Source organism: Coregonus lavaretus, assembly GCF_964263955.1.
Source record: "Coregonus lavaretus genome assembly, chromosome: 31".
Classification (NCBI taxonomy): Eukaryota; Metazoa; Chordata; class Actinopteri; order Salmoniformes; family Salmonidae; genus Coregonus; species Coregonus lavaretus.
The window spans coordinates 33617509-33630136 of NC_140018.1; the positions used below are offsets into that span (position 1 = coordinate 33617509).

The window sequence follows — 12628 nt, forward strand, 5'->3', positions numbered from 1 at the left end:
TTAACCTTCAGTAACTCCATTTATGGCTTCACATACTGTATAAGGCAGAGCAGAGCCCAACTATACAATCATTTGACAGCCTTGATAACAGTGTACATCATAACATTCCAGATATGCCATTAATAATCAAATCAGTCAAGTGTTTTGGTAGCAGTAAATATTGTCTGTGGGTACAAAGAAACGCTCTGGGACCTACTCAGAGTTAAACAAATATTTCTCACCAAAGCATACATTATCTGAGCGCAATGATATAAATGTAATGCAAATACAGTCTTTAATCATGTGCAAGAAATATCAGGTTCTTTTTTTACTTGAAAATAAATTGACAAATGTGATGCATCCCTGATGTAACATAAGAACAAAAAAAAGACAAGCAAATGTGAAGGTAATATGACAGGTGTTCAGTTAGTGGGTGATTAATGGCTTTTCACATGTAATATAGCTATCCATACAAAACAAATACATGGAGCACTATCAGACATTTCCTTTAAACTAAAATGGATCTGAAGAGTTGTCATATGCTTCATATGAACAATAGATAACATAACTGCAGTACTTTTTACCAGCTTTATTAATAAAATATCCTAAGAATAGTAAATACATCTCTGACTATCAATTTACACAACCTTCCTTTTCAGTTCATTCTGAAGAGACTGTTTTGGGAAGAGTTAAGATAATACGGTACTTCTGAAATGATTGATACATTTTTAAAAACATTTTTAGTCATTTAGCAGACGCTCTAATCTAGAGCGACTTACATGATCAATTAGGGTTAAGTGCCTTGCTTAAGGGCACATCAACAGATTTTTCACCTAGTCGGCTCGGGGATTAGAACCAGCGCAAGCAACCCAAAAGCTTGGGGCCCCTTTATTTTTAATAATTTCCATAGGAAACCATGATAACATTGTGAAATTAATACAAAACCAACATAATACCCTTTTAAAAACTGAAAATCCTCAGTCATACAATATAAATGTTATTGCACAATAGGCCTTCTTGCAGAGTGGCAAGCCTCAGTCACTACTCAAACATACGAAACATAAGACATTGATTTTCTGATGCTTTAATAGGAACACTAACATTTAAGATACTTTAAGAAAAGATACTTTAAGAAAAATAAAGAGATGAATCGTGGTTGATTAAATGTAGCCGGGCCGTTAACGGTTGGTGGGTGTCTAAGGCTCTGCCATGGCAGAGCTGACTGAGTCCTGGGGGGCAGCTGTTGCCTGCTGGGAGCTGTAGTCTTGCCCCTGGCCCTGGGAGCCAATGCCGGGCTGGGGGCCCACAGAAGAGTCATGGTCATGGGGGGCCTGTGGCTGCATGGGGGGCTGCCCAGGGAAGTCTCTGGGGCCGCCGTGAGGAGGGTATGGGGCCGCCCAAGGGGGCAGGTGCTGGGGTGGGATGGAATGATCACGTGGTCCATAGTGCACGTAGGTACGTGGGGGTCCCATGGGTCGGGCCATAGGAGTGCCGCTGGAAACACCTAGGTAGAAGGGAAAACAAATATAATACCATAGTACCAACATAACAATAGCATTACTAACCACAGCTGAAATACTAATAGCAAAGAGTCAACTTGAGGTAAAAGCTGGGGGCCAGAATTCACCACCTACCGAATGGGGGAGGCACCGGTCCATAGTGAGAAGGTGGAGGAGGGCACCGGTTGTGTGGGGAAGGGGGACTGTAAGCAGCAGGTGGTGGAGGCCGATATTCGGGTGGGATCATGGGACCAGGCGGGTGTCCGTTAGGCGGTGGGGGTCCGGGAGGCATCATGCCTGAGTGTCCGTTGTCTGGTCGGTACACGGGAGGCATGAAGGGTGGGGGTGGGGGAGGAGGGATGTGGTGGGGGCCGGGGCCGGGAGGGGGACGGTAGCAGAGTCCGGAGGGATAGCTGATGATTGGTCTGAGGGGGCCGGGGCCTGAGTCGGGGGGGGAGCTGATGGGAGAGACCAGGAGGGAGCCAGGACCCTGAGGTCGAGAGTTCTGGAGGAACAACAAACAAGAAACATTAAAACGAAGAATAGCAATATGTCCATTGTGCTTGTAGCCCTGTTGCTGGCACCAACAGTGAAGACCCCTTTCATGTGATTCAAACAGTTTCGTTAGGTTAGAACAAAACAAACACAATCATGCACATGTGAGAAAGACAACAATAACCCACAATAAGTCAAGTTACACAGTTCCACAAGAATCACACTGATTTCGGAATCAGGACCGTTTCCACAAAGCATTAACCTCAAACACACACACAGCTTTAAATGATAACACATTTGAGATATCCATCATGTAGTTGTGCTGAAGTTAAGGCTTTGTAGAACAGTGCCACCATTTCACTCAGTGGGGGTCAGAGGGAGGGTGTCTTAATGTAAGGAACATGTAAAAGCGCTTACAGACGGGCCGCGGTAAGCGGCGAAGGTATCAGACTTCAAATGGGAGTAGAGCGGCAAAACGCAAGCAGTTTTGCTAGTGGCTCGGGTCGTGGTACTCACTCCAGTGAGCGGCGCCGCTGGCTCGGCACTCAAGGCTTCAAAATATTAAATTAGCTGAAGTCTTGAGCGGCACATGGTTGACCAATGAGCAGAGTTCATCTTGCCAACCAATCAAACAATGTTTTAATGATAACCTTCGAACTGACAACAACCGGGGACCGCTGGTCTCTACAGGATTTTCTCGAGGTTCAATTGCCGTTTACCGAGGCCCGTCTGTAAGCGCCTTAAGACAAGTAACTACGCATGTCAGAATCCAGCCAGCAATGTTAAGTCTGACAACCATGTGAAGCCACTACCCAGCTGCCTGCCACTCCAGCCACTGATCCACAGCTGGGGTAAGCATGCTCACACACACATCCGCAATCCCTGCCACCGCTGCCTGGAACATAATACTCACTGCCTCTGGGTTCTCTGTGGAGGCCTGGGCCTCAGCCTGTGACTCTGACTCTAGTGGAGTGGTCTGCTTTAGTGCAAACACACCCACATGATGGAGGAACAGGGGGGAGAGATGCACACACCACAGTAAGTACTGAAGGGGTTTCATTGAAACTTTCCTTCTCTAGTTCCATGTCACTTTTTCCCTCCTGACATGGTTACGTAATAAGGAAACAAATAAGCTGTGGAAATTGACTGAAACTTACCGAGCAGTCCAGATTGCTTAGTGAGGATGTACGTGGGGCCATTGTGTCTGTGGAGGAGCAAAGGGCAGAATGATTAGAGGAGATTTAGGATAAGGGCACAATTAGGGAATAATACTACATCAACCCTCAGTGACTACAAATATAATCTCTACCAGGTCTAGCAGCCACTGGGTGTTTGTGGTCAGGAGGGTAACGGCCGTGAGGGTCAGATGGAGGTCGTGGTCCTATTGGACACAAAATACACGGTGATGCCATATTCTCATCTTCTCGAATGCTAATCTTGGCTCTCCTGGTTGTCATTAGACACCTGACTCTAGACCACGTTGCTGGTTCATGCTACCATCTATTTATAGCAAAGTCTGGTCTATTTGCAGTCCGAGGAAAATGTTTGGTCATGTCATGGTAGGATATTACTCTTCTAGAACTAGAACACTTGCGGATAAATATTAATACCACATCTCATATGGTTTAAAAAAATAAAGCAAAGGCTAAAGCTTTGGTAACCTAACGAGTTGCCCCTTACATATGATCTCACAACAGCTGAACACAACAAAAACAACACCATAGTACTGGAAGAGCAAGAGGCGTTATTCCAAATTGTGAAAGCAAATGAAGGCATGGGAACATTCTGGATCATCTGGACACTCAAACACAGGTGAGAAAGATGGGTATGGCAGTAGAGGGATAAAAGATGGCAGTGAAAGAGACATGAAAGAATGTCATAGAAAATCAAAAAGGAAGTAATCAGAAGACAAAAAAAAGGAAGAGGAAAAGGTCAGAGGTGGGTACCAACTAGGAGCAGGATGAGAGCAGTAGGAAGAAAAATAAGGAAGGGAAATGATTGAAACACCACAGGGGAGGTGAAGAAAGGGAAAAAGGAAAGGTGAAAAAGAGAGCAGCGAGTCGGGGCATACAAGGGTGAACAAGGAGGGGTTTGATTGGCTGAGGGATGGTACTGCTCGGCCAATCAGAAGGGCCAAGGCTGTCCGGGGCGGGGGTTCAGGAGTCTCACCGTAGAGCTCGTTCCTTCGCCCCACGGGGGCAGAGGGGGGGCGCCCGGGACCCTCTATCATGAGAGGGGGGGACGGGGCACCGCCACTCACAGGTGAGGGCCCGTACGAATCACCTGTTTAGCAAAAGCATTTAACAACCTTTAAAACAACAAAACACACAACCAACACCACACAGCCAAATACCGCTGTCAGTCTCTCCACATTGGACCAGCTTCAAGGAATTCAAATCAAAACATCAGGAAAACATGCATTTCAGAAAGTAGAGATCAAACAGCAGATGGGGTATCAGACAGTCAAAACATCCAAGAACTAATCTGAAATGCAGTCACAGCTGAAATCCTACCGACAAGACAATAGAAATTAGCCCTGCCAGGTATGAAACACAGTGGGCAGTTCAGGAACGTTACAGAACGTTCAGATATAAATATATGATTCTCTGTCTTCAAGAATAGAGTCATTTCAGCCCTATTCATTTCATTTCTATCTGCAAGTTATATTCTGATGATTTTGCCTTACTGAATGCGCCACAGACGTGCCAGTCGCCAGCACGAAATAACAAAGGGAACTCTGAGGATTGGTTCTTACCTCGTCGGAGAGGCATGGGAGCCATCCCAGGGGTGGGCTTGAACAGAGGCCTACGGAGCTCATTCAGCTTGCTGGACATGTCAGTCAGTCTAGGGTAAAAAAGAGAACAGGCATTTAGCTTCTCAATACTGTACCTCCAAACCTAGACTAATATAGCTTACTGCATTTCAGGGCTCAAAACTGCGACCAAAACACTTGCATTTGCGACCCTTTGACTTGGCAGTGCGACCAATTTTAAATTGGTTGCTAGGGTGCCAGTGAATCTTTTTTAGCCGGTCACGTTAGTTTTTGGTTCACAATTTGCTTATTTTTTCTTTATTATTATGATTGTGCAATTGACCAAAAATAGACCATATGAACGGATCTGCCTGTCCCCATTTTGAGTGAGCAATAGGTGAGAGGTGCATTCTAATAAGCACAACCATATGACCGTTGCTTAAAATGCAATTGCGGGAAAAATACAGTTTGCAAAGCAACTACTGTTGTTCTAGTTACAGAGAGGAGAGTCACTGCTTTCTGTGAGTATATAATTACATTTCTCACCTCTCAATATGGAGTTCATGGCACCACTTTACAACTGGAGTAGGCTATGTAGTATATGGTTTTGATGCGCCGCGGAGCGCGCCATTTGCGGTGAATAAGGCTACATCAAGTAGCCTGTATAGGCCTAGAACTGGAAGGTTTTTGTAGGACATTACATTCGCTAATATATTAATGAATTAGCCTACATTGGCTATCTAGTAACATTATCATATTTAGAGTTAGCAATCTAGATAAGTGTTTTGAGTTCCCACATCCTCAGGTGGTGAATAATATAGCCTAGGCCAATATGCACAAAGTTGTCCAAAAATAAATCGGATCATTTTGGATTCTATTTCGACAGGTTGCACATCAAAATACCAACCATGCATTCCCTGGATATGTTAGATGAAATATCTTACTTTTTCAATCCTAGACTACCATCTCAGTTGTCTTACTTGTCACAGGATTATTATTTTTTCTTATACTGGCTACTGTTGATAGTGTACAAAAAGAAAACTAGCATTCCTCTTGGCTGGCCTACTGTAGACATATTGACCTCTCCTTTGAAAAGCAGTCTGTCTTAAAGGGACAAAGTCCTATTTTGAGATGTAAAAAAATATATATAAAAAAACACCTACTTTAGAAACAAAATTCTGCAATTAATGCAATGCAATTCTAACGAATAGAATAATGTCTTACATTGCAAAATTATATCATACAGCTTTTTAATACATCATTAATTAATATCCAAATGTAGCCTATTACTAGCTGAATATAGAGAGAAAGCATGCTTCCCAATGCATTTATAAAACAGTTCACGTTGAACCCTGAGTAAATATATCCAAATCAATGTAGGAACACAAGGGCATGCTAATTTAAAAGATGGCTAGTCATTATTAGCCTGGTTCTGTATGGAATGCAGGTACATTATGGGACACAGGTCAGGTCACCATCTCTGTGCAGTGGCGAAAAATTGGTGCGACCAAATCATGTGCTGGTGCCATCAACTGAATAAGCCTAGAGCCCTGCATTGGTATAGCCCAATTGAGTCTGTTGTATTAGTGTTGCACTCACTTGTTACGAAGGTTAGTTCTTTCCTTCTTCTCGTCCAACAGAGCTCGCTCAGCAGCACGTGCAATCACCTAGAGAGAAGAAAGAGAGACATTTAAAATCTCCTGTTTTGGACTAAATTCACCTTACAATTTACTGGCCAAACAGTAGACTTAAAAAAATGTTCTTGTCCTACTGTATGTGCCATCGGTGGGGGTTGAGAAATGAGAAAAAGACACATTTCCATTGTTTCTGTAACAAATGGACTAATAAAGTTGTACTGTACATACCCAGCTCTCGTGGGATTTCTGCTCCTGCTCAATCATCTGGGCTTTGTAGGACTTCTCGGTCCGTTTCAGCTCGTCCTGGATCTCTTTGATGCGCTGCCTATACACCTTGACCTCCTCCTCGGCCTCTAGGGCCTTGCCGTCCACCTCCGTCAGCATGTCTTTCTTGTTGCGGCGCTCAAACTCCTCCTTGGTCAGCTTCCTGAAAGGTGACACACAAATTAAATCAAACTCTCAATTTAAAGTGCATTTGAAAACCTCAAACTTCACAATAAAAGAATACAGTAAAAGACATTGAACAATGTTTTTTACATGCTGTGGTGCCACTGAGAACAAACCCTACAACGGTATTAACGCATGAACTGAACTGCTTCTGGTTCTACTTACTGCTGCAAAGCATTCTCCTTCTGCTGGTACATCTCGGTCATGATCTCGTTCTTCTGCTGCAGGGTGTTGTACTGGTTCTCCAGGTGGTTCCTGTCACTTTTCACCAACAAGATGTCATGCTCCAGCTGCTGATATTGTTCTGTGGCGATAACAAGTTGATAGTGTTGAGAGAGAAAAGGGAGTGATGCATTTCAAACTCTAGTTGCTGGGATAAAGTGCTTGACATACCTTCCAGCTCTTTCCTGGCCTTCTCTTCGTTCAGCAGCTTGGTCATGAAGCGATCGCGCTCTTCCTCCACGACAGACAGAGTGGTCTGGACCTGTGGTAAGTTGTGCCAAAAGTTAGCGTAAAAGTTGACACACTTCTTGGTTCTGAGCATCAGTTTTATTGGCTTTCAGGAACACAGAAATGTTGGTCCGTTCAAGAATGAACTCAGTCTTACCCGAGAGACGTCCATCATTTGCTTAATGCGGTTTTGGATGACGGTCTGCTTGTCTGAAATGGATCAAACATAATTGTAAACACATTACTGACACGTTTCAGGAAACTAGGCGTATGTCGTACGTCACTACTTCACAGGAGAGGCATTTGAATGTAAACATTTATCAAAATTAGTTTTTTTTGCAGAAATGCCTTCTGGAACATGTGAACTTTCATGTGCCTTAATAACAAACTTGTATGCCATCTGTAAATACAAATACAATTGTTAAATTACGAGCCTAGTTGGTTTAGCCACGGAAAAAGACAGGAACCTTCCTGCCAGCCATGATTGGCTGAGATAATGGATGGGCTGGACATAATGAGATGAGTTTGGATTGGTCTGCCATGTAGCACGCTTCTGTCTATAACATGAGCTTCTCAGTATGTGTAGGTAATCCTTTCTAACTTTGCTTTTTTGAAAGATGCTCTCCACTTTCTGGAGAACCGAGCTTTGAAATCCAGTGGAAGCATAGTATGATAGCTAAGGAGATGGAGAAAATGTTGTTGTTTAATTGCAAATATGTGGAGGGAGTCGAAAAGAGAACACACAGAAAGAAGGCAGTTGTATAAAACACCCGTCTCCGGATTACATCTTCAAACTAAGGGCAACCATGGCATCCGTGACAGAGGGAGAAGTGTTCATCCATGTATTCAGGTAAGAGAGTCTAGCTAGCTACATTTTACGATATTATAAGTTTCTAATTTTGTCAGAAAGTCGTTTTCATTGCAAAATAAAGCTTACTGTTAGCCGGCTGGCTCGCTAGCTAACGTTACGTGTATGATCTGTGTAGTAATATTACTCGTATCTCAGAGCCATTTGCATCGCTAGATATAGCCTAATGTTAGCTAGGTAGCATTGAACCTAGTTGGTTAGTTTTAGCTACCAGCAGATTCATACAGGGTAGTAACGTTGAGTTGGAATTATGGTTAATTGTTTAGCTAGCTAGTCTAAACAAAAGACTCCACTATGCAAGTAACCATTTCACTGTACCGTTTACACCTTCTGTATCCTGTGCATGTGACAAATAAACGTTGATTTTATTTTATATAATGTGTGTGTTTACCAGAGATGGTAATGTGAAGAACATGACCGGCACAAAAGTCAAATTTGGATATAACGTTAGGCCAACGAGACAGTGTCCAAGTTCTAAAATTCTCAGGTAGAATGCCCTGCTTTTACTTCATCACACTCACAACCGTAAGCTATTTTCTGTAATTATCTCGCCCTTAACTTGTAAATAATGATCTTGTTGGGAGTTTATTTTCCTGTAATAATGAATACAAATTAGCTAAAGTTAAGACGTTGTCAGCTATATGATATGGTCATTATTTGAACTGGCTAGCCAGCTAACTTAACATTAGCTAGCTGCTAACAAGCTAGAAACTAACCAAAACATTGTTTAGAAATGTGCTTTTAGTTGCCTGGTTTGCTAGATTGACATAACTAAATTCATTTTTAAACAGATGGGTTTATTGGTGTTCAAATACAACAGTTCTGCTATTTTGGACCACCAGGCTGCTGATGTCATGCAGCCTGTTGTTTTTGTGTTTATACTTTTTCATAACGACAACGACAAGTTTGATGTCGGACGACAATAGAATGTTCATGATGTCACTGCGACAACTGTCTACAGACACGTCGATAGACGTAGTATAAACTACCCTTTAGTCTTGAAATCTTTGGTTGTTTAGTACACTACAGTACTCACTGTTTAGCACATGTGAATCCTTAAAGAGAGGGGTGGGGCATTGGCTTAAGAGGGTGTGAACGATGCTGAATGGGTATAGACAAAGAGGAGCTCTCCAGTAGGTGTACCAAAACATTAAATTGATCATTTTCTCAAAAGTGGGGTTACAAGTTTATCAACTTTCAAAGCAGAATTAATTTCCCATTGTTCTTCAACTGTAGTGTATGATATACCATTTTCTAGCTCTGAGTCTCTACTTTTATCCAATGTAAAAAACATAAGAGAAGGCTGGTGGGAGGAGCTATAGGAGGACTGGCTCACTGTAATGGGATAAATGGAACGGAGTCAAGCACGTTGTCTCCATGTGTTTGGTACCATTCAATTTATTCCATTCTAGACATTACAAGGAGCCCGTCCTCCTATAGCTCCTCCCACCAGCCTCCTCTGATTAGGACACTGTGTCAGATGACTTACCATTAGAAGCTTCCCCGTTAGCCACAACTCCATCTTTCAGGTCATCGCAGGCCTCCAGGTCTCTTAGCAGGTCAGACAAAACCTGCCAGAGAGGGAGAGAACCACCAATTATACACTACACTTTTCCCCTGGAATCAGTCAAGAAGAAGGATTTTTCTTAACATAATACAGGTGCCATGTTTCTTTGTCATCAGGGTGCGTTTGAGAAGGTGTGAAAAGGAATTGATGCGGTGTAACAATATCGTAACTTTAAAAAAAAAACTCACCTCAACGTTGTGGTCCTTCTGAACGAGGGAATCCTCCAGGTCTTTCTGGGACTTCTGGTAGACTTTGATCTGCTCGCTCATCTCCCTGTGCTTCTCCTCCCACAACTTGGCAGCATGGTGCAGCTGTAACAAGGAAATGAGGTCATAAAGACAGTTCTATGCAGGCCCTGCATGGCCAATGAGTCCTACACATGAGGCTTCAAGTGTGAATCGTTGTTCTGTATTGGTACTCACTGAGAGGTTCTCCTCCTTCAGGGTGGCAATATCCTTCTCCAGAACCTGGCGCTGGACTTTCTGGGCATCTTCACGGAGCTTGGCTTCATCCATCAGAATGGTAGCCTACAGATTCAATGACAAGGATAATTAAAGGAAATGGACACTTTACATTTGATTGTTGCAATGTTAACATATCTGACATGTTTTCATTGGGCATGTTCACTTATATGAACTATACCTTTGAGAGTGCGTCCTGGGTCTTCTTCCTGCTGCACTTCAACTTCTCAATGGTTTTGTCCATTTCAGACATCTATGGGCAAAGATAATGATAAGCATAATGACAACCATCTTTCTCTGTGCTCACCAACGAGTCATCCTATGTAGGCTTGTAGCTGGCTAATAGTAGCTGCCTATGCTGTCTACATCAAGAAGCAACTGCTCTCTAGGGCAGTTATCTCTCTCGTTTGCAGGCTGTCCCTTCCTCTCTGTAGTCAATTACCAAATTTTCTGCACTAAACTATGTTGAATATTTATTTGCCTGTTGAAAATTAAAACTTCCTACAACGTCTCAAAGTTTGTGCTTGATTTGATTTCTCTAGAGAAACGGCACATTGAGCTCACAGAATAAAACAAACTTAATTGAATTAAAAGAATTGAACAGATGTCAGACAATTGGTTGTTTTGAAACCAGGGGGAACATTTTTATTCCGGCTAATCGCTCAATACTACTCACCACATCTTCATGTTTCGCAGTATTGGCTCGCTCATCGTCAAAGGATCTGGCGAGTAAGTTATTTTCCTCGTCCAGGCGCTCATTTTGTCTCTCCATCTCTTGCACAATATTCTATTGGATAGAAAAATAAAATGGTGTGTCAATTCAAACACTATGGAAAACAAAAAACTAATAAAAATTGTCAGCATGACAATGATGTGTGATCAAGATAATATTTCCTAGAGACTCACCTCCAGTTCCTGGATCTTCTCCAGAGATGAAGTGGCAGATTTCTCAGATTGCTTTTGCTTTTCTTTAAGTTCTTCGCCCTGAGTGGAACCCAGTAGAAATACATTATCCAAACATTGTTATGTCGCTTAATTCTCGTTGAACCCAAAATTCTGGATCTTGGTCAGTGAAAATTCTCTGAAACTTACCTGTTGCTGCAGTTCAGCGACCTTTTGGAGTATCTCCTTCTTCTCTTGTTCAAGCCTTTCCATCCTGTCCGTCATCTCTTTTTCAGTAGCTAATAAAACATATGACAAGAGTATGAATTCAGACATGGTTTACACGTGACAAGGACACCAGCCTGTAGGCAATATGAATGAGGATTCACTATGCACCATACATTGCCAGAGAGAAGTAGAAGAACTTACTTAGATATGACTTGCTTTTGACCTGTGAGAAAGGGAAAAGAAAAGTGGCAGCAAACAGCCTCCTCAACAGTAGCATACGATACATCATAGAATAACATGAAGCATTCAGATGATGAAATTATGAAAGCAGTGACTATACAACAAGGACTTACAGATAGAATGCTCCTCCAGAAGAGGAAGAGGAAGCCGATGACCCCGGCACCTGCAGTGACCAGCACGGGTTCCCAGGACACGCCGTAGAAGTCTGGACCTGGCTTCCATTGCTCTGGCAGGCAGGTGACCATCTGGGGAGACACACAGGCCCAATCAGTGTTACTACAGCACATGTCTGGCTTAGCAAATAAGTTGGGCAATAGTTGGGCTGAGATGACAGAGGAAAATCAGTGATGTTAAACATTGAACTAAACCATCAGGCATTACAGTGTTCTGTTTAAAAGCATGGCTAATGGTTATCCCACTGAGCACCCTCTCAGTCAATGCGAAGAGGCACATCTTCAGATCAAATCAAGGTGGGTTTAGAAATAGACCTAGCCTATAACCCAGTTGTTGATCAAAATCAATAAAGAGAGAATATTTGCCTTAACCTTACGTAATCAATGGGGATTGGATTGGCCTGGAGCCCTAACACTGTCCAACCATGGAGACCTTTGCACAATGCACGTGGCATACAGGCACAACACAGAACTTCCATCGCAGTCGCTCAGTGAAATTCAGGGATTAGCTAAATGAATCACCACAGCATGGATCTAACTAACAAGCCTTAGGCCTAGGATTTAGAGTGCAAAAGATTGCATCATGTGCCCTTTCACCCTGTAAAATGGGCAATAAACAAAACAGATTATTGCATAACATCACTAGACATGAGCCACATGTATATTTAAATGGCATGTAACCTCAGGTGATAGTTATGCAAGGGGAACATGTCAAAGTAAAATTCAACAACTTGAAGACACCTCTCTATCTGAGACACAGATAGAGGAAGAACAGATACTGCCAGTCTGGTAAGTGTGACATTTTGTTTTCTATGAGGAAGAGGGCTGGCAACTTCCACTTTGAAAACATCGAAACTAAAGAGCAATCTAGTGATCCATTCTAGGCTGCAACTATTGGGGAAACGCATTAGGTATTGGAGGACAAGATCATTCCCCAAGACATTGAAGCT

General features: G+C 42.8%; 2 protein-coding genes across 4 annotated transcripts in view; one reads left to right on the forward strand and one right to left on the reverse strand.

Annotated features, from left to right (window-relative positions):
* Nucleotides 1-12628, reverse strand: part of LOC311107177 (transport and Golgi organization protein 1 homolog) — a gene marked incomplete at its 5' end in the record, with an annotated part of 18396 nt that continues 5768 nt past the window's right edge. Inside the window, 21 exons of the mRNA XM_084149667.1 lie at nt 1-1483; nt 1614-1983; nt 2887-2952; nt 3131-3177; nt 3283-3354; nt 4143-4256; nt 4729-4817; nt 6325-6392; nt 6591-6789; nt 6975-7113; nt 7203-7293; nt 7417-7469; nt 9617-9698; nt 9883-10005; nt 10117-10221; nt 10337-10408; nt 10832-10942; nt 11062-11139; nt 11248-11336; nt 11467-11488; nt 11619-11750. Coding sequence (XP_084005793.1) covers nt 1176-1483; nt 1614-1983; nt 2887-2952; nt 3131-3177; nt 3283-3354; nt 4143-4256; nt 4729-4817; nt 6325-6392; nt 6591-6789; nt 6975-7113; nt 7203-7293; nt 7417-7469; nt 9617-9698; nt 9883-10005; nt 10117-10221; nt 10337-10408; nt 10832-10942; nt 11062-11139; nt 11248-11336; nt 11467-11488; nt 11619-11750 — 2430 coding nt within the window. The 3' untranslated portion in view covers nt 1-1175. The remainder of the gene's footprint in view (nt 1484-1613; nt 1984-2886; nt 2953-3130; nt 3178-3282; nt 3355-4142; nt 4257-4728; nt 4818-6324; nt 6393-6590; nt 6790-6974; nt 7114-7202; nt 7294-7416; nt 7470-9616; nt 9699-9882; nt 10006-10116; nt 10222-10336; nt 10409-10831; nt 10943-11061; nt 11140-11247; nt 11337-11466; nt 11489-11618; nt 11751-12628) is intronic.
* LOC311106338 (TATA box-binding protein-associated factor RNA polymerase I subunit A-like) overlaps nt 12054-12628 on the forward strand; it is a 19445-nt gene continuing 18870 nt past the window's right edge. For 2 of the 3 annotated variants that reach the window (XM_084148665.1, XM_084148664.1), the window contains exon 1: nt 12056-12467. The gene's annotated coding sequence lies outside the window, so the exon portion shown is untranslated. Of the gene's footprint in view, nt 12468-12628 lie in introns of all 3 variants that reach the window. The other variant, XM_084148666.1, reaches the window with a different exon arrangement.